The sequence below is a fragment of the Staurois parvus genome, unplaced genomic scaffold, assembly GCF_062004578.1.
Source record: "Staurois parvus isolate SC_StPar_1 unplaced genomic scaffold, SC_StPar_1.0 ptg000410l, whole genome shotgun sequence".
Classification (NCBI taxonomy): domain Eukaryota; kingdom Metazoa; phylum Chordata; class Amphibia; order Anura; family Ranidae; genus Staurois; species Staurois parvus.
Genome location: NW_028318206.1, coordinates 226,362 through 247,661, shown reverse-complemented (window position 1 = coordinate 247,661; position 21,300 = coordinate 226,362). Strand labels below are relative to the sequence as shown.

General features: G+C 40.8%; 1 protein-coding gene across 1 annotated transcript in view; it reads right to left on the bottom strand.

Moving 5' to 3' along the window:
* The window catches only part of LOC149455009 (astacin-like metalloendopeptidase), a 48,229-nt gene that overhangs the window by 15,638 nt on the left and 11,291 nt on the right, over positions 1-21,300 (bottom strand). The window contains exons 5-13 of the mRNA XM_089686739.1: positions 18,966-19,100; positions 15,364-15,484; positions 14,998-15,176; positions 13,939-14,020; positions 13,161-13,288; positions 12,010-12,122; positions 9,713-9,926; positions 8,741-8,859; positions 6,142-6,364 (exon numbers count right to left, since the gene is read on the bottom strand). Coding sequence (XP_089542865.1) covers positions 6,142-6,364; positions 8,741-8,859; positions 9,713-9,926; positions 12,010-12,122; positions 13,161-13,288; positions 13,939-14,020; positions 14,998-15,176; positions 15,364-15,484; positions 18,966-19,100 — 1,314 coding nt within the window. The remainder of the gene's footprint in view (positions 1-6,141; positions 6,365-8,740; positions 8,860-9,712; positions 9,927-12,009; positions 12,123-13,160; positions 13,289-13,938; positions 14,021-14,997; positions 15,177-15,363; positions 15,485-18,965; positions 19,101-21,300) is intronic.

Genomic DNA, 21,300 nt, shown 5'->3' with positions numbered 1-21,300 from the left:
GGTCCCTGAAATTTCTACTTCTTAGTGGAAGTGATGACTGGCATATTCAAGGCTTTGAACATCTTTCTATGTCCTTTTCCATCTATATAAAGTTCCATTACCTTGTTACTCAGGACTTTTGGCAGTTTTCTTCTGATCCCCATGGCTTAGTATCTAGCATAGTCAGTGCTTCCATGTAAAAGCTAACAAACTCATTGACTATTTATACACGGACACTAATTGCAATTTAAAAAGCCACACATGTGGGACATTAACCTCTAATTGGCATTTTAACCCATGTGTCACCTTGTGTGTCTGTACCAAGGCCAAACATTCCAGTGGAGGGAAACTTTTAAATCCGGGCCATTTGGGTGATTTTTGTTATGATTTAACCACTTCCTGTCTGGCCATTGTATATAAACGGCTGGACGGTGGCAGTGGCCATTTATAACCAGCTTTCCCGGCCCCCTGCTTGTGCGTGTGATCACTGATTGGCCAATCAGTGATCACATGCAGAGTAGTAAGCAAGATGTCACTTGTGACATCATTGCTTACTATGTGTGAAATCTGCATGATCAGAGGTCACATGGTACAAGGCTATTCACAACAGCCTTGTACTCAGTGACAAGATGTGACCAATCACAGCTCACTCAGTTCTCAGTGGCTGCAAGAATGCAGCTAAAGAGAAGGAGAAAAGCAATCAGTGTTCTTAAAAAAAAAAACTTCAATCACCCCACACAAGTAGTACAGTGTCACCATTATGACACTGTACTGCTAGGGTGACCGTATGTAAAAAAAAAAGTTTAAAAATTATAAAATTTTTGGTTATAAACTAATTTGGGTTATTTTTTTTTTTTACTAAAAATATAAACGAAATACATTTTGGCCGAGATTTGAATGAAATATTTGCAAAATTTTATAAGAAAAACACTTTTCAAAATTTTTGGACTTTACCACTGGGATTTTTTTTTGCTATGTAAATAAATACCACCAAAATAAAGCTTTATCGGTCTCAAAAAAATGCTAAAAAAAAATTATGGGTACAGTCTTGCATGACTGCACAATTGTCATTCAAAAGTGTGACAGCGCTGAAAGCTGGAAATTGGTCTGGGCAAGAAGGGGGTAAAAGTGTTGACTTGAAGTGGGTAAAAAAGGAGCCAAACAACTGTTTGATAATAAATGGCTTCATATGATCATCATCCTTCAATAAAAGAGCATTTTTTGGCATGATCAGTCATATTTTCAAGATCATTGCCAAAATTTCACAACTTCTGCCAGGGTATGCAAACTTTTGAGTACGATTGTATGAGATACCCCCACTAATAGGGGAGATTCTTTTCTGACCTGTGTTCACATACAGGTCCATGTAAGATGAGAGTCCACCTGGAAGTCTGTTCACTGTGGTGATTCACGTTTATTGAAAATTTTACAGCACTGGGATTTTGGTTGCAATCACCAGCAGGAAGATATTTCACTCATTTGGATTTTTTGAAGAATTTCATTATTTAGGTTTCATTAACTATTAGTCGCATTTGGCTGTATATTCATATTTATGGTTTTTTGTTAGCTGAATGAATACAAGGTAATGAGCTGCTGCAAACTGCTATTGGCAGTGCACATTGTTTTTCATTAGCTAGAAAACTGACCACAATGTGTTCTCATGCCTAGTGTGGTCAGTTTTTAATAGGAAAGCAGAGGGATTGGCAGGAGCACCAGGGATTTCACACAAAAGCAGCAATACAAAGAGAACTGGATACCTTTTCATACAAGTACACAATACAGCAGGCACATAACAGGAATATGAACTGTTTGGTTTACCTATTCTTTAACCTCTTCACGCTGGCGCCCCTGGCCCTTTAAGGGGTTTCAGACGCCGGGGCAAGGTTGTAGGGTCATGTGACCTCCATGATTCGCTGTCACAGGATCAGAAAAGGTCTCGATCGCAAGGGGAGATCAGGACCTTTCTGTGAGACACCGACATGTGCTGGGAGCACGCAGGGTATGTGTTTTCAAATGTTACGCAAATATGCAGCCGCTTGGCTGCAAGGCCCAGCTGCCGAGAGGCTGCATATTTGCATATGGTTGGAGTCAAGGGGTTAAAGTTTGTTGATTTCATATAGCAAGGAGAGGTTTAAACGCACTCCGGGTTTTACTGTAGTCCAAGTCCTCATTAAAGGAGATTTCTTCTCACTTTCTGCCCCAGTGACAGAGCGTCATTGGGAGAAAGTGATGAAACCCTTGTCCAATGGGGATACAGCCGGCACTGAAGACACATTTCCTTAGTACAGTGGGGAAAGGACTCATACTGGTGGTGCCCTCTGAAAAGCTTTTTAGAGTATTGCTCCTCAGAGGGCATTTGACAGACGGTGAAGGGGAGTTATGTTGCCTACTCACTGCCTGTTTTAACCCCTAAAAACCTGCAAAACCATGCCGCAACCAAGTGCATTGCATGCTGTTGAGGTTGAATGGCAGGCACTACCAGCTGTTGAACCCAACCCAAACGTGACGGTGGGCTGGTCTGCATTGCACTCAAGGCTGCTGTTAGAAACCATGGGGGCCCCCCCATACAGCCAACTTTACAGCCTCCCCCAAAAAAAAAAAGTTAGTTTACTATGCTTCAGTTATGAGTGAACATAGTGAGTGATAAGTACCGATCACTTGTGTTCATTCAGGAAAGGAAGAATCCTATTGTGTGCTTGCAGGTGCCAGTGGGGAGGAGATGAGGGAACCTGGCAGCACTGTGGGGGCACACAGAGGGGTCTGGGCTGCAAGGGGAAATGTATGGATCCCCTGTACGGCTCACTATGTAGCATCTGAAAGCCAGCAGGAGGGATAGGAGAAGAAGCCAGCTTTCAGCTGCTGCAAAGAGCCATACAGGGGATCAGTTCCAGTAATTGCCTCCTGCTGTGCCGATCACCCTCCCTGCCACATCTGATTCACCCCTGCTGTCCTGGGCTCTATACAGGAATACTGGTGGTACCCCCTTTAACCATGGCCCTGATTGCACAGCAGTAAGTTTACAAGCAACGTGGCCATGGCAGATGTACTCCACTATACACTGCCTTTGCAGCTTAAGAGGGAGCGGTTGGGGAGAGGGGGCAGCAAAAATGCAGCTCAGTTTCATATTATTGCCTCTCAACCACAGGTGTAAACCTAGCCTGAGAATTTTATTGCTCACTGTCACCTCCGATTTTGGACTTTACTGGTAAGTTCAAGGGGGCTTAGATAAATCTTTAGGTAAAGAATTACAAAAATGAGAACAAAAAAAACAAACAAAAAACAAAAAACAAAAAACAAAAAAAAAAAACAAAAAAAACAGCAACACACCACGAGATACATTTACGGTTACAAAAAATTTATTTTGATTATAATATGATTACACTAATTACTACAATACATGATTACACCAATTAATACAAGATATTATATTGTACAGGTTTCTAAAACAAAGCAGTTCTAGCCGATACTGAGAAAATCTATAAAACAATTATAAAGTTAGGTACTTCCATCCTTCATACATTTTTAGCGCCCATTTAAATTTTATGTTGTGGTAACACAAGCATTACGACGCATGTTGGTGCAACACTTGCAGCATTGCAGTACCATTTTGAATGGCACCCATCACATTGAGGCAATGCACCATCGGTGTTGTGTTCTGCGATTAGCATGCATTGCCATATACCGCAAAAAAGGGTCATGTGCTATTTTCAGCACAGTAGGGTGCATTGGCAGTCCATTCATTAAATGCACTAATTTTTTCTATGTGAAAAATAAATTGTTAGATGGATGTCAGACATTCACTTAGCTTTCACGAATTCTGTCTGTATTTTGGCTATAGTGCTTTCCGATGATGGCCAGCTCCATTTACTAGCCAGTGGCCATGATGTAGTATTTGCCTAATTGGAAGTTATTTCAAGGGTAACTTGAAATGGCTCAGTCTCAGGAAACCCCTGCCAATGATGATTGTATCTAGAGCTTACTGTACATTAGTGTGATGTCGGTGGGAAGAATCCCCCCTTACAGATAGTGATTGGTGTCAGTGGGAGCTTATATGGAAGGGAGATATTGGTCATTGACCAAGGAACGCTCATCAACCTCTGGAGGAACCCTAAGGCTCCACAGAACTCCGAATGAGAAAAATGATAGTACCTTCTCCCATACTATAGAGACCATCTATAGTATGGTCACTGAGGATCATAGGAAATCAATGTGTTAGGCAAACATGGCTAGAAATTCATGAGGGACAGGCAAATACGTATCTAAGGAATTTTTTTATATCTAAAATTTCTATATCTTAATTATCATTTCTGACAGTTTAAAGTATATCTAAAGCTTAAATCTTTGTTTTGTAGTTTTTGGATTGGAGTAGTTTAACCCCTTGGTGCCGGTGCCCCCTGGCCATTTAAGGGGTTTATGACTCTGGGAGGTGGGGTTTAGGGTCATGTCACCGCTGTAATTGGTCATACCAGTCACATGATCGGAAAGCTCCTGATCACTAGTAGGGATCAGGAACTGTGAGGCACTGGTAACTGTGCCAGGAGCATGCAGATGTTTGTTTACATTGGGTACTCAATATGTGGCCACTTGGTGTCAAGGCCCAGTCACCGGGAGGCCACATTTGCATACTGTCGACCTGACGGAGCTAAAGTGGTTGTACTGGCAGAAGGTTTACCTTAATGCATCCTATGCATTAAGGTAGGAAAAAAATAAAAAACCTGTGTGTAGCTCACCCCCCCCAGCCCCCTCTAATACATATCTGACCCTGATCTAGAGACTCAGCGCTGTGCCCAAGATCAGAGTCTCTCCTCACTGGGCATGGAGGCAGCATTGGGAGCCATTGGCTCGTGCTGTTATCAATCAAATCCTGTGAGGAGAGATCAGGGCGTGGAGAAATGCTTATGGACAAACACAGCCTGGCTTGAGCCCACATGAGTGCTCCCATAGCAAGGGGCTTTCTATGGGGACACTCAGCAGAGGGGGGGAGCTATGAGGGCCTGCAGGGTAAGTATGACATGTTTGTTATAAAAAAAAATATCTTTACAATCATTTTAAACCTGTCAAGTTTTTTTTTGCCATGTTGCATTTGATGAGATTTCCCTTTACTCTGTCCTGTAGCCAAGACAGGAAGTGAGACGAAATCTCTCCAAAGAGAAAAGCTCCCTCTGACAGTTGTCAACGTAACTGCAATTGGAATATTTTCCCTCTATTCCTGATCTAGTGGCAGCTCAAAATTTGGGATTTTCCCAGTGATGATTACCAGGACAAATAGAGGTGAATCCCCCCAATGGGGACAAGCAATAAGAATCTGACAGGGGTTCTAATCCTAGCCTAGTCTTTTTAAAGCTAATAAGATTGGGATTTCAATATATTTTAGGATGCTGATGGTGGAGATGGAGTTGTCAGTCACGGGTCAATAGATGTTTGTGTAGACCAAAAAAACAGGAATCTTCACTATCTGCGTCGTTCTATTTCTCTTGTTCAGTCAGACTATGTTGTGGCTGCTGAAATAAGAATTGTAAAATACATTTCAGATATGCTGGAAAGATGGGAAATTGTAAAATAGAATGCAGGTGATGTTACATGGAGATACAATTGAATACGGACACAATTTATCTTTTAGATGAAGACTTTACATCGGATCAGAATTTCCTAAACTCAGCATGTTAATGTCAGTTCAAAAATCAATTTCAATACGATTAAGTCTGCAGCTGATTTTAAAATAAATATTTGGCGATCCTGCCATGAAAGTTCCCATTCCAGCATTGCCTGTTATAGGGTGACCCAGTTCTGTCCCTGCTTCCCAATAACGCTCCTTCCTGGTCACACGGGGCCTCCAATGGAGGCTACAAGTGGCCATTTCATCACGTTACAAAAGGCATGGGGGTTGATTTGCTATAGGCAAATATACGGTGCATGGAAGTGCATTGGCTCCTGTGCTTAGTAAATGAGGTAAAACTTCATTTTGAAAAGACTACCTAATCACATGCAAGGAAAATTAGACAGAATTTGGTCCCCTGGGATAGTGTTTCGATTGGCTACACTGTTTCCAGGTGGCCCCTGCGGCCACCTTGGGTCATGCAGGATCTTTTTAAGTCCTTGCCTTCAGGTTTTGTTTTAGCCTTTGCTAATAACTCTAAAAAGTATGTCAGGGCATCAACTTACCAAAGTAATAATTTACACTAAATCCTCTTGTACTGAACCAGGCGTTGGTGGAGAACTGGAGCAGAACCACTGGCCCCTTGGATCTTACAACCAAGTTGTACATTAGTCCACAGTAAAGACCAAGGCGTGGCGCAGTAAAGTTCCCACCCTCTCTGATCATCAAGTTGTCATTCAAGCATTGGAAAGATGGCTCTAAGGCAAAGTCGTTGAAGTTTAGGAATATCTGAAAATATAGTATTCATTATTGTAAGACTGAAACATTTGTAGAGCATTGAATATAACATTCACCAAGAATTCACTGCAGGTGTATCTTACTGTTGCGTGTATTTTACGTTAAAGTGATTGATTCACCTATCATCAATGTTTAGTACAGCTTCATAAATATGCCCCAATCATGAAGTCACATTTCATACAGAATATTTACAAAGTAGCAAGGTAGCATTTAAAAGCAATGTACAGTTAAGCCCATGTCACACTTGAGATCTATAAAATGTGTAGGAGAATGGAATAAGGGCTTCCGTGGATTCAAAAGGCAAATATGGGTCTGTTATAATTCGATTATAATTGCAACTGCTGATTCCATTCTTAGAATTCCAATCCAAAAGAAGGCTCTGCACCAGATCAGATATAGAGCCGTTTGGTTATGGTTTCCTTTGAAACCATTTGAGTCCCCATTTCATTTTTCTAAGCCCTGATAGAGGAGGTTTGTTGACCCCAAATGTGTTGGCTGGTTTTATGTGACAGCTAGCCTGAAAGTGCTGGGGACCCCCATTTGTAATATATATAAATATACATACTGTAACTATTTTGGTAAAAAGAATCAATAGATGACAAAGGATTCCCAGAGCAATGTTGCCAAATATGAAATTTAGCTCTTGAAAATTATTTCCACCCTCTTCCATACCTTACCATTGGTTCATAAATATAATGAGCCACCTTACTTTCCAACAGCAGGCTTCGCATCAGAACGAATATTTGGCATTTGCATAGAAAGCTACAGAATAGAACTTTAATCCAACAAATGTTAGGTATCAACCAAACAGGATTGTTTAGCTTTATATGCAGCGATGGAAGAGCTTTAAAAATGAAATCTAAAACACTAGTTAAAATTTTTTTTGTCAGGATCTGAACCCATGACCTCTGCCATGTCTGACAACTCTTCTTGCAAAGCTACCCCAGTTGCTGGACTGCTCCTTGTCTGATTTATTAGACAATCTTGCCTTGTATCTTGTTTTTTGTGAACCTTAAACTCTTTGCTCTTCCCATGAACTTCCTTTTATTTAGGCTCTGCCTTTGCACTTCCTTTTTCCCCCCAGATTATTGTGCTCTCTCCAGTCAACATCTCACCTCTTGTCACTCCTGCTACTGTCTGTAGCTTTACTACCAACAACCTTTGGTGTGTTCTTTGACTTCGCTTCTGCTTGATCCCAACCACTTGTTATAGACCTTTGGGTTGTTTACTGACTACACTTCTACTTGATCCCGAATTGCTATATCTGCTAATGGACCTCGGCTTGCTCACTTCTTGGTGGGGAGATCCTGAGGACCGCGACCTGATACTTACATGCAGCAAAACCCATCTCCACCATCAGGAGCTCCGGTGAATGCCAGTTAGTGCTTACACACCACACCTTGGGCGAACCCACGTCATCTGCCGGGGTGACCCGCTTGTATGCTTATCTTGTTGGTCAGTGGGAGCCTCTACTTCTATAGCTACTGATCTCCAAGCCTGACTGAATTTGAATAAAGCCAGGAGAAAGTAAGACTGTCAGGCTTTATTTACATCTGTGCCACTTTTAGATTTCCAAACACTTCCCGTCTTCATTAGAAGTGAGAGAAATCACTCCAAAAAGGGACACCTTGTTAGTTGAGTGAAGGGTTGAAGTTCTGACAATATTTTTTATTGCCGTCATGCCATCCAAAGATGATATTCCCCTCATTTCTAGCACATTTCAAGAACAGGAAGTTAGGAAAAAAATACTACCAAAATGGTCACTGACAGAAAAAAAAAAACTTGGTAGAAATTTTAACCATTCTAACCAAAAAGTTAAAAAAATTGGAGTTGAGCTTTACATAATACAGAAATTTATTATTTGTAGTTTTAACTTCTGTTGCTATTTGACTTTGTAAAGTAGGACAAATCCAGCATGGTGTAGAAATAGTACTGAGGTTCATGTTGATGGGTGTTCTTGTCAAAAGCTAATTTTCCATTTGAATGCATGCACGCATCTATGTTTGAATAGAAAATGCATGGTTGACAAGAAAAGCTTGGATTGAACCCGCTTTGCCTACAGTTCAAAAAGTTAATGCTGCATCTGAAAAAAATTCAGTGAAACTAAAAAGCAGATTGGATGCTCCTTTAATGTCAATTGGATTTTGCTCACTTGCATTGATGAGTGTTCCAAAAGCACATCAAACTCATGAAAGCAAGGCCCATTGACAAGAGCCCCTACAGTAGATGGAAAGACCGAGATACAGTGTGTTGGAACCCATTGCTCTATTGTGTCAATATATTGGACAGGGAAAAATACTGCAATAAAAAGGGTCTTAACATTTTGGAAGGAAAGTTCTCCATTAATAATTTTTCCAATATACTCACTCGATTTCCTGGAGGAGCAATGATGATATAGGTGACATTTACATTGTTTGGGTAGGAGGAGGGGTAATTTGGGGATGTCACAGTCCCAGCATTTGTGGTATAGGTACCGCCATATGCCACTGTAAATTAAAACCAAAAAAAAAAAAAAAAAAGTACATTAGATACAAAACTCTGCATGATATTTGTAGGATTCACATTGATTGGCCTTTGCCTCTCCCAGACATCTTTGGCAAATCTTATTCTACCTCATTACCAGCATGTTTCTTCATTTACAAAAAAAAAAAAAAAAAAAAAACACACACACCACACGAGAAGGAGAAGAGAAGGAGAAGAGAGGAGAAGGAGAAGAGAGGAGAAGGAGAAGAGAGGAGAAGGAGAAGAGAGGAGAAGGAGAAGAGAGGAGAAGGAGAAGAGAGGAGAAGGAGAAGAGAGGAGAAGGAGAAGAGAGGAGAAGGAGAAGAGAGGAGAAAGAGAGGAGAAGGAGAAGGAGAAGAGAGGAGAAGGAGAAGAGAGGAGAAGGAGAAGAGAGGAGAAGGAGAAGAGAGGAGAAGGAGAAGAGAGGAGAAGGAGAAGAGAGGAGAAGGAGAAGAGAGGAGAAGGAGAAGAGAGGAGAAGGAGAATTACCTTCAGGAGTCTACTTTCATAGAGGGGTATTTTCAGGAGTTTTATACTGTCCTGGCAATTCTCTTTGATATATTTTATAAGAGAAAGTAAAGGAATTTTCTGTTTGTTTTTTCTCCTTTATACAGTAAATATCCATCAGTTATAAATACTACCAAAAAATATTCTCCTTAAAAGAAACTATATAAAATTATTTTGGTACACCATTGTATAAGCAATTGTCAGTCAAATTATGGCCATTGATAAATGGCCTGTCATGAAAGGATATACTGTATAGGCTGGTTCACATGTGGTTAGGGTACAATGAATAAATGTTTGACCATATAATACATACCAGAGTTGGATACACACCTGAGGTATAAGATCCAGTAAAGCTGCTTGGAGAAGATGGGTCGGTAATATATTCCAGCAGCATCGCTGTGCCATTTGCGATGAGCACTGGAAGAGGCTGGCCAGCACTTACTGTGGCTAGCAGACGGCTGTTCTTGGTCACCCCATCATACACGTTGATTTTAGCATTACATTTGTTGACTGTACAAACAAATGTGGAAAACTGCAGCAAGATCTGTAAAATTAAAAAGGTTTATCAACTTAAAAAGAATCTCCACTTGCATGGAGACATTTAAAAATAAATCCTGAACAGCACTGAGTAGATTCACCCTCTATTTATCCTGGTGACCACTGGTATTGCATAAAAAATCCAAACTTTTGAGTTGTCACCAAAAAGGAATAGAGAAGTATTCTTCAAATGGTGACACTTGTTCTGCTTACAACTGTCTTGGAGGAGACTTCCCTCACTTTAGAGAAAGTCAGTTTCGACCAGAGTTCTATGGAACTGTAGGGTTCCTCCTATGTTTGCTAGTGATTCATTAGGCCATTGCAGATTGACCACATATTTGAATGTGCCAACATAATTCCAGCACCAATTTGTATTAACAGAACCAGTGGCATAACGCCAATGATCTTTACAAGAGAAGAGTAACCAATCCCATGTCCAGGGTTCTGGGGAACCCTACGATTCCTTCAGAGGTTACTAGGGATTCCTGTGGTAGGCTGACCTCACATTTTACTGATCATCATGTAAAGAAGCCTTCTCCCACTGACCCCCAATGAATGGTGTATTCTTTCAAACTTACCCCAAACAAATGATGCATTCTTTCTACCAATCTGCAATGTAGGTGAATTCTTCATTTCACACTGCAGAGATGTAAGTGGACACCCCTCCCACTGACAACCAGTGTAAGAGGAGCCTTCACCAATGGAAGGAGGCATTTCTCTATTGACCACTAAAATGTCTTTTTATCTTAAATTTTTACAATTGCTATTGAAAATTTTATCATACAGAGCAGAAGGTGTTGGAAAAATGACCCACCTTAAATGGAAAATACAAAAACTTTGCCACATTTTTTTTAAATTATAATAATGTGCTGTGAGCTATAGATATTTTTTATTAAGGGATCATTGAGAAATTAAAAAATTAAGGGTTTGAGGGTAAAAGGGTTGATATTGCTGCTTTAGAGGGATTTTTTTACTTCCTGCAGAGTTTGATCTAGTTAAAAATGTTTTAAACATTTTGGCTTTGCGTATCATTTAGGATTAGAATTTAGGCTTAGGTTCTTGGTCTGGCCATCTGTTAAAATTTAAAAAGGTCTAGGAGGGCATTTGCACCATTCCTGCCTTGCTGCCAACTAACCCCCCCCTCCCACCTCACCCCAAGGTCCTGCATCACAGTAGACTTTGGTTTAAAGTGAAGCACTTTTTAGGTGAATATTGTGTTAAACGCATTGCATATAGGAGTGTTAATAGTGTGGGAGGTTCACTGCAATATAGTATCTACTAAACAGCTCACAAGGTTCATTGGATTTATATATTCTGTCAACTGACCCCAAACGAATGATGCATTCTTTCCACTAATCTGCAATGTAGGGGAATTCTTCATTCCACACTGCAGAGATTTAAGTGGACACCCCTCCCACTGACCACCAGTGTAAAAAGGACCCTTCACCAATGGAAGCAGACATTTCTCCACTGACCACTAAAATGTGTTAAAATTTTTGCAAATGCTATTGAAATTTTTTTTAACATACAGAGCAGAAGGTGACCCACCTAAAAAGCTTTGCCACATGCTTTATTTTTTTTAAATGTATTATTGTGTACTGTGAGATATATAATTTTTTTTTTTTTTTAGCAAGGGTTCCTTGAGACATGAACATCTTTTCAAGGGTTTTTTGGGGATAAGAAAAAAAAAAAGTTAATTGCTGCTTTAGAGGGATTTTCTTTTACTTTCTATTGAGTATGATCTTTCAAAAATGGTTTTAAAAACATTTTTGCTTAACATATTATATAATTTAGGATTAGAATGTAGGCTTTGGCTCTCAGTCTGGCCCTCTGTTAACAATTTAAGAGGTCTAGAGGGCATTTTCACCATTCCTGCCTGTCCCCCAACTACCCCCCCAAACCAAAGGTCCTGCATCATTTCATCCTTTTACCTAAAATATACAGAAGCTCAGACAGACAGTCCAGTAGGTACCTACCGGGACAAGATTCTTTTTGAGTATTAGTAATGAAATAACCAAATCTGCATATTTCACGTGGTTCTACGGCTAAGTATATTAATACACCATGAACAGAGCAAACTGAATAATTACCAGTTGTGATGGAGCCTGTAGGAGCCATAGACAATTGTCATTGGGGTTGACAGGAGTAGCATCCTTGGAAGAGAAATTTCCAGAGGCACCCAGTAACTTTGTCCTGCATAGCTCTGTGTAAAAAAAAAAAAAAAAAAAAAAAGGAAGGTGATGTATTAATGTAAAACCTAGGGCTTTCCCAATGGCAAGATTTGCTTTGAACCTTTGTATGCTAAAGAGCTATACATGCCTCCAAGGATCATTTTGCCCCAAGCCCACTAAAAGAGGCTGTCCAGCATTAGATCCACCATTAGATCAGCGCTCACTCCTTTGTTCTAGAAAATTTCTAACAGCCCAACATTTATACTGCCCTACCATTTTTTTAAACTGGGGTTCCACATGCTTTTCCCACTCAAGGTTTAATATATGCCAGACTAAGCACAGGGATAGTACAGTGAGGATGCCAATTCAGACAAGAAACACAGCACTCATAGGGCAAAGCATGACCATTACACTTCTATTATTATGTATGCCGTCCTAGGTCCCCCAGTTAAGGTGCTTTCCTTGGTTCCAACCCCAGCATCAGCCAGCCAACTGAGCACCCTCTGAGGCAAACAAGACATTTTTCGTGTCAGCATGGTCAGGGAACAGGACATTGCTGGGTTGAAAACTGACATACTCTGACCTCTGAACCACCAGGCTTTACCCTGTGTCTTAATGAAGCAACAGGTCCATGGAACATTAAGATACACTGGGACCTTAATTTCGGTGCAAAGTGCTTGGCCAGTTAAAGACCAATTTCTCAGATACACTGGTTCTCACGGAGAGTTATAGGGGTTATATTTTATAGTGTCGCTGTCAAGTAACACCTCTTAATTCTGGTATTAAACAGAAGCGTAAATTAGAAAATAAAAATTCTAGTTCTAACACCAAGTCTATCCTGTGATTATAATGAGGTCTAATAAACCCCAAATATTTCTAATCCCATTAGTCACAGGCACTAAACCATTTTCACCAAGCCTGGGGCATTTTTTTTTTTTTTACATCCATGACCACCAATACTAGATCATTCTCTACTTCCACTTGCCTTCTCCCAACTGAATTCTCATGGCCGTTATGTTTAGAAGGTTTAAGGACCCCAAAGTTAGATACATTGTTTCCAGAAAACTTACTGCAATCATAGAGCACATTTATCCTCTTCACATCCAGGCTGCTCATCCCAATGGTCTGACCAATAGGGACATTGGGGTTTGGTATTGGTATGATTGACATCTCCCCCGATGTATTAACATATGATTGCCTGGAAATATAAAAAGACATTCAGATATAGATTTAGGACACAGTAAAACCACAGTAATTATACAGTATTGTGCTATTGTTCATTCAAGCTACCAGTATGTGCTTTTAGAAGCAGCATGCTGTCTGTTATGTTCACCATTTCTCTTTTCTTGTGCAGAGCAACAAAACAAGGAAAATTACTATTAAGAGTCTCACGCCTGTCTGGATCCCCTGCCCCCTACAGTTCTGTTGTATATTATAGCCATAAAGATGGCCAGAATAGAGGAACAAAGCAAGATAAAATAGTATCAGTTTGGCAGCTTTATGGGTTGTGCTGCCCCTTCTACCCTACTGTCCTAGACAACAGCCCATTAGTGCTCTTATGGTAAATACCACCCTATAAAAATGTGTGCATATCCTGTTTAGTGTAGAGTGGTCTATTGGAATCAAACATCTTATATATCTCAAGGACTCTGCACCAGAGTTCCCAGCTTCACTAAAAGGTATCCACTCCTTGTTGGGTGTTCATTTTAATGCAGCAACCTTTCCTACTGCATCAGGATGTGTGAGCATCTACATTTACTACTAAAATGTATGAGATACAGGGTTCTAGTTTGTGATTTGTTTTTATTGTCAAGATTTAGAACAGGATTCCATATTTTCTTCTCTTACCTGCCATAATGCATCACAGAAGTATAGTCATAAGGAATATTGGTATTGTTCCCATCACCAATCTTGAAATAATCTTGATAATCTGTAAAATACATCACCTGTACATGAGCCATCAAAACAGCATGGATGTTTCATACCCCTACATTCTTCCATCCTATCCCCCTACCTTTCTCCCCTCCCACCAAACACTCCCCAAATTGGTTCGGTCTCTTGTATGCGAGATGATCCAATGAGGTCTCACTTCTACACTGTACACCACTCAGCACTGCTGGTTTATTTCAGTCAGCGAGAACCATTTCCACTATAAAATCAGTTAAGTATTTTGTTCTCAAGAATCGCATTCATAGTAACATCAGACCTGAGATACTGTATTCTATTCTTTTTTGTGTATGCAGATTTTCACTTTACTTTTAAAGTCGTTGAATAAGAATGACAGCCAGGTAGTTAGAATTTTTTTTAGAAGCAGAGGTTAGCAGTGGCAGCCTTGTTATTCTCAGCCTTGATATGCAGTCTCCTTTGAAGTCTTTGGGTGGTTATAAACAGCTGCTTCTGGCGGAGATACCAGTCAGAAGTACACATTATTGCATACAAAGATTTCCCAATCCTCCAAGGAGAGGTTGTAAGATTTCAATCTTTGTATCCTCCCTATGCTCAGTTCATTTTGCATTTTTTCAGCAGCCAAAGCAAGCATTCCAACTGCAAGTATGATCTAAAACTGGGTGGTGCCCTGGAAAAATGGGAATTAAACACTAATAAATTAAATGTTTTGGATTTCCTTGGGTTCTCCTAATGTTACAGTATCTCAGCACTTCCTAGGCATTGTTACCTAAACTGCTGTGAGATGAAAAGCTTAATACACGCACATTCCCAGCAAAGTGTCCGCTTCACCATTTACTTGGAAGGTTGGCTCCTGCAGCATCATAAAAGCCTTGACTCTGACACCCATTTTTGTCAATGTCTGCCATAGAAGACCTCCACTTGAATGATGAGAACCACATGGACCATCTAGGATGTTTTACACATGGGCACCATATATTTATAGCTGACCATTCCACCTACCTGGTGAGATATACTGCCAGTTGATGACCACATAATTGTCTCTGTCAGTTCTGGTGTGTTCATGATAGAAACCCAGTGAGTGCATAATTTCGTGTTGGATTACACCATTGCTCATACAGTAATCTTGATCAATGCTCACCGTCTGTTTGCCACCCAACCTCCCAACAAATGACCAGCAGCTGCACATAAAAAAAATATGCAAATTACATTTTTAAAACACAAATAAAAAAGGTAATTCTTTTGATCTAAAGGTGGATCTTGGTCATCAACCCACCGTCTTATAGTTGGAATCAGACAAACTACCGGTTCAGCCTAGACTTGTACACAATTATGAAACGGAAAGCCAATAACAATCTTGGTACTCACCCTCCTTGTTTGTCTTCCAAACTGATGAAGTCAGGCTCTGTGGTCCTCTCTTTGAGGCGCACGCAGGTCATGGTTTCAAACTCTAACATGGCAAATGTAATCAAATTTCTTTTTGTAGCAGCTGTTGAAAAGAAAGCAGTTTAAGGGTCCATTCACAACCACCAATTTAAACAAAACACACTAACAACGGTCCAGCAAACACAAATGCTCCTGCGCTTGGGGATGGACTCGATGCTACAACCACATTAAGAATGTCCTGGAACATGCACACCTTGCTGCCCTCAAATGGACCGGGGGAATCCAAATATACTGAATGGGGAAAGAACAAAAAGAGGGCGCACAGGCCAACAGCTGCTACAAATTTCTTTGTAGCAGCTGTTGAAAAGAAAGCAGTTTAAGGGTCCATTCACAACCACCAATTTAAACAAAACACACTAACAACGGTAACGCATATGCAGAGTTTGCACAGGTGTAACCTAGCACCATTAAAAAGAATGGCAGTGTATGGATATATGTTGGCCCAAAAATGTTTGTCAATTTTTATTTATATAAAAAGGTTTGACTGGAATAACAATTTTCCAAAGTAGTATAATATAGCAGATGCATAGGTGTAAAAATCAGCCTTACAAGGTGTGACAATTTAATTCCCAGAATGCCCCTGGCATAGCACTATGGTGCTGAGTCACACAGCCATTTGCACTCGAGTTTGTTCTGACATGTTCTACCTTGCACTCTGAGTCGCAGACCAGTTGACGTCTTTACGTAGTAGAAGAAACGTGTGCGTTGTGCTGATGGTGGAAAATGAGTGATAGGAATCTGGAGCAGTGGATTAACATCAAAATTTAAGTGAAAAATTGACAAAAGTGTGATTGAAAATTTAGCTCTGCTACAGGGTTGTCCCCTGTCCCCAGCGCTCTTTGTCCTGGCGCTTGAGCCGCTGGCTTTAGCGCTTCGGACCGATTGCAATGTATCGGGGGTTCCTTACGCGGGACAGGAATTCAAACTGACTCTTTTTGCGGATGATGCCCTCCTGACTCTTACTAACCCCCTGACGACGCTTCCTAATTTGCAACAGGTTCTTGAGCGCTTCTCCTTGATTTCGGGTCTCCGTATCAACTTGGATAAGACTATAGCCCTCAATATTACTTTGGCTTCGGATTTGGTTTCGCGCCTACAATCCCACTTCCCTTACAAATGGGCTTCCTCTTCTCTTGAATACTTAGGCGTTCGCTTGACCCCCACTTATGACTCCTTGTTTGCTGCAAATTATTATCCATTGCTTAGCTCTCTATCCTCTCTTATGCATTCTTGGCAATTTCCGCACCTGTCTTGGATAGGACGGGTTAATTCGGTGAAAATGACCATCTTGCCGAAATTGTTGTATTATTTTCGCACATTCCCGGTGCGGGTTCCCCCTCATTTTCTTCGGTTGCTTCAGGCGAAGTTAATGCGTTTTATCTGGGCCGATAAGCACCCCAGAGTATCCAAAAGTACGCTTTTTGCCCATAGACTTCAGGGTGGTCTTGGGGTGCCTAATGTGACTAAGTATTATCAAGCGAGCCAGATTGCCCCGCTGTCTATGTTGCACGCCTCTTCCGACGTCCCCCTCTGGGTCCTGTTGGAACTACCTAATTGTGCCCCTATCGCACTGTCGACGCTTCTATGGCTTCCCCCTGCCCCCTATGGCACTGAGTCCGATGTTACTTCATGGCCTACAAGTTTGGGACTCGGTACGTTATTCTGGTGGTCTGATGTCACCTTTTCTGCCTTTGCTACCTATTATTAACAACCCTCTTTTCCCGCCGGGTTTGGATCACCCAGGGGCGTTTTCTTGGTGGGTGACTAATGGTTTTTCGCAGGTGCGACACTTTTTGATTTTTCGGTCCTTTCCCACCTGGGACTCTCTTCAGGAATCCCGGAATATCCCCCCAGCGGAATTTTTTCGATATCTTCAATTGAGACACTGGCTGCTCTCGCTGCGGGGTACTTCTGCGTTCCCGTACCAGAAATCTGCCTTTGAACAGCTTTGCCAACAGCGTCCAGGCCTTATATCCCTTCTTTATGCAGCTCTGAACAGACGCTCATCGCATACTTCTCTTTCATATGTTGTTCAGTGGGAGCGCGACCTGGGAGTGGCTGTGGATCCGGAGGACTGGAATAAGGCCTGGTCACTCATAGCTAAATGCTCATTTAATACGACCACACTGGAGGCAGCCTATAAGGTTTTGTTTCGTTGGTACTGGGTTCCGGCTCGGTTGGCCCGGGCTAACCCTGCCTGTAGTGATCGATGTTTTCGGGGTTGTGGTCATCGTGGTGATGTATTGCATATCTGGTGGTCATGCCCGAGACGGTTTCGTTTTTGGTCTCGTGTATTTGGCCTCCTTTTCACTTTGTTCCATCTCTCCATACGCCGGGATGTTCGGTATGCTTTGCTTCATTGCCCCATACCGGGCCTCTTGGCTCACCAGCAGAAGTTGGCTTCCTATCTGTTTTTATCCGCCACTAGATCAATTGCTCAGGCCTGGAAGAGTCCGTTTGTCCCTCTTCAGGGGGTGCGGGATCGTATGACCACTATGATGCTCAACGAACAGATGTCGAGTATCCGCAATGACTCCCAACGTAAATTTTTGAAAATATGGGAGCCGTGGTTGCAATATGCCCTTCCCTCACTCTCCCCGGCTAGTCTGGGGATGTAATGGCGTTCGGTGTTGGCGCTCTTGAATCCCTGCTCTTTGCCCCCCCCCCCCTTTTTTTTTTCTTTCCTTTTTCTCTCTCTCTCTGTTTTTGGTGTGACTAGGACAGCTGCATTTAGTTGTTATAATCAGTTACATTAATGTTTTGTAACTTATGTGCCTTTGATAGCCCCTGCGTGGGCATACCTTTTGCCCTGTTGGCATTAGAGCATTGTTTTTCCCCTTTTTTATTTGGCATTTTGTTTATCTGTGCAATTGATAGCCCCTGCGTGGGCGTGTTTTACTGCCTCTGTTTATACTGTTTAAAAAATTTAATAAAAACCATTGAAATAGAAAATTTAGCTCTGCTACAACAGGCTAATGGCAAACATTCCATGAACAAGTCAAATCTTTTTGAATGGCATAAGCGGTTTAAGGTGTGGGAAGATGTCCACGATGAATCAAGATGTGAGCAGCCAAAAGTGTAAAGGATGGATGCAAACAGATTGTGAATCCACCTGAACTCAGATTGAAGATTGAGTGCGTGAAAGATGGCAGAATCATTGAACATGGAAACAGTGCAGCAGATTCTAATGGAGGATTTGAGAATGAGAAAGATTTATGCAAAGATGGTGGTTTGAATCTTAACAAAACATCAGAAAGAACTTTGTCTTCAAATTTAATCCAATCTATTGAAGAGTACAGAGGTGTTTGATAGATTTTTCCCTCACTTCCTGCCTGGTAAACAGGTGTCAGGTGCTGTATATGGACCAAATAACCTCACTCACCAGGACTGCAGTCACTACATAGGACCCCAATGTGGGCACAGGAACTGACATCTTTCCCTTACATAATACTTATGGATAAGGACTACAATCCTATAAGGTGATAAATGATCTAAAAGTCCAATCTATAGTGAAGCCAACTTACAATAATTAGCAGATATGACGTAGGGGACGATAGCAAGTCCTTGCTGTGATTTATCCCACTGACAGGTATCGCATATCAGTGCACTGCGTTCACCCATCACTTTAATGTCACCTTCCTGTAGAGCCACAGAGGAATCTGAAAGAATAAACAGCAACATACTATTTATGTCTCTATTTTATCGTTTAGAGAATACCTACAGTGTTTTCTACATATTGTGTTTCTTATGCTCAATATAATTATATATTACACACATTGAAATCAGGTTAATATAGAATATTGAATGTGAAGAGTTCATATTTATCACTTTCAGTCAGCAAGCGGAGCTCTGAGCAGCTATATACTTTGCGAAGTTTTCACTAAGGGCCCTTTTACACCCATGCTCTGTAACACAGTCTAGTGCATGTACCCAGGTTTGCCATATATACTTTTTATGGTGCTGGTTTACATATATGTAATATTCTGATATGGCCCGGCAGTTCGCCATTATGAATCACTGCATGTTGGGGTGGATGAGAGTGTGGGGAAGACCTAGATTGGGCAGAGGGCATTGACGGCCTTGCTATACTATTAAAGGCAGGAAGAAGGCAATACAGAAGCTATGCAAAAGATCTGACAGCCTTGGTGGCAGCACCCTAGTGTGGACTGCCTTCCAACCCCCCCCCCCCCCCCCGTTTCCCCCAAGGTACACCACTAGAAGTATATTGGACATTTGTGTACAAGTGCAGGCAACTTAGCAGTAGATCTTTGCTAGGTAGGGTATAGATAAAAAGGACGTTGTCACTCAGAGTAAGCACCTGGGGGGTGGGGGGGGGGGGGGGGGGGGGGAGTTAGCTTAGGATGTTTAGGGGACTAGGGAGGAAAGTGGGACATTTAAAGTAAATTCATGAATTTTTCCTTTAAGTGAAATGCATGAATAATGACTAAAATGTGTGATTATTATAATACAGGATTTATAGTATATAGCGGCAACATTTTACACAGCTCTTTACAACATCAATGAAACTTTTTAACTGTCGTAGCATAATTCTTCCTGATGTGCAAATAATCAGAATTATACATTCATGCATTTAAGACCTAGATCAGACAGTTAATTATTTGTATGGAAAAGATTAAAGTATAATCTTGACATTACATTTATTTGCGTTTGCTATTTGATCAGAAATGGTCCACTCATCGACCTTGAAGGTAGTTTCGTTAGCACCTGCCAAAGAAAAAAAAAAAAAAAAAAGTCACTTTTCTATGGCTAACTACTCTTATGTCTGTAAATAGATTTATTGTGAAAGTGTGTGCTTCTACAAAAAGGAATATTAGAGAGAAAGGAAAACGGTTCTGGAAGTTACTCCAAGTAGGTAATAACAAATCCTTTATTTCTGTCATAATAGATCCTCTTTCATATCAATCATTTATTCCGAAGGATGAAAGGTTGGAGATTTTATTCCTGTAACACACCAAACATAACACTGACTGACGATGACCACTAAGTAACTAATCTACAAAGTGAGCCAAAGTCAAACTTATATGACCAGTACAATTATGGACTGTTAAAGTAAACCTGTGCCCAGATCATGCACACTAAAGTATTTACATGCTCTGAACAAGCAGTATCACTTTAGAATAAGCCCCCCATTCATAACTGGGTCTATAAACATTGCAGAAAAATTAGTTTAAATTTCACAACAGGCACTGAAATCATAACTTTCTAAATTACAATTACGGAAATTTACCCTCAGCTGATAATTGTTAGGGCACTTCCAGCAGGAAGAATTGACTGTAGAGGATTGAATGAAAATATAGGTTACTATATACTGAAAATATGGGTGTATATGGACAGCCAGCTGACACTTACAAGTGGTCCACACCCAAAGATCTAAATTAAAAAACAAAGCGAGTGCAGAGCTATCCAAAAATCTCTCAATAAAGTGTAAAGAGCATAAATAACTAAGAATGTGTGATCAATAAAACTTTTAACTGTGGCAGCATAATTCTTCCCAAAGTGCAAATAATCAGCCCTGAACATTTATGAGTTTAAGACAGATATTAGACAACAGTTGATTATTTGGATTAAAAAGAGATTAAAGTGTAATCTTGACATTGCCTTTATTTGTTTTCTCTGTTTGATGAGAAATGGTCCATTCATCGCCATTGAAGGTAGTGGTGTCAGTTTTCTCTGTTTGATGAGAAATGGTCCATTCATCACCATTGAAGGTAGTGGTGTCAGTATCTGCCAAAGGAAAAACAAAAAAGGCTAATTTTTCTCTCTTATGTCTGTAAATATATTTAATATATGAGGGCAAGTGTGTACTTATACAAAAAGGAATATTAGAGAGAAAGGAAA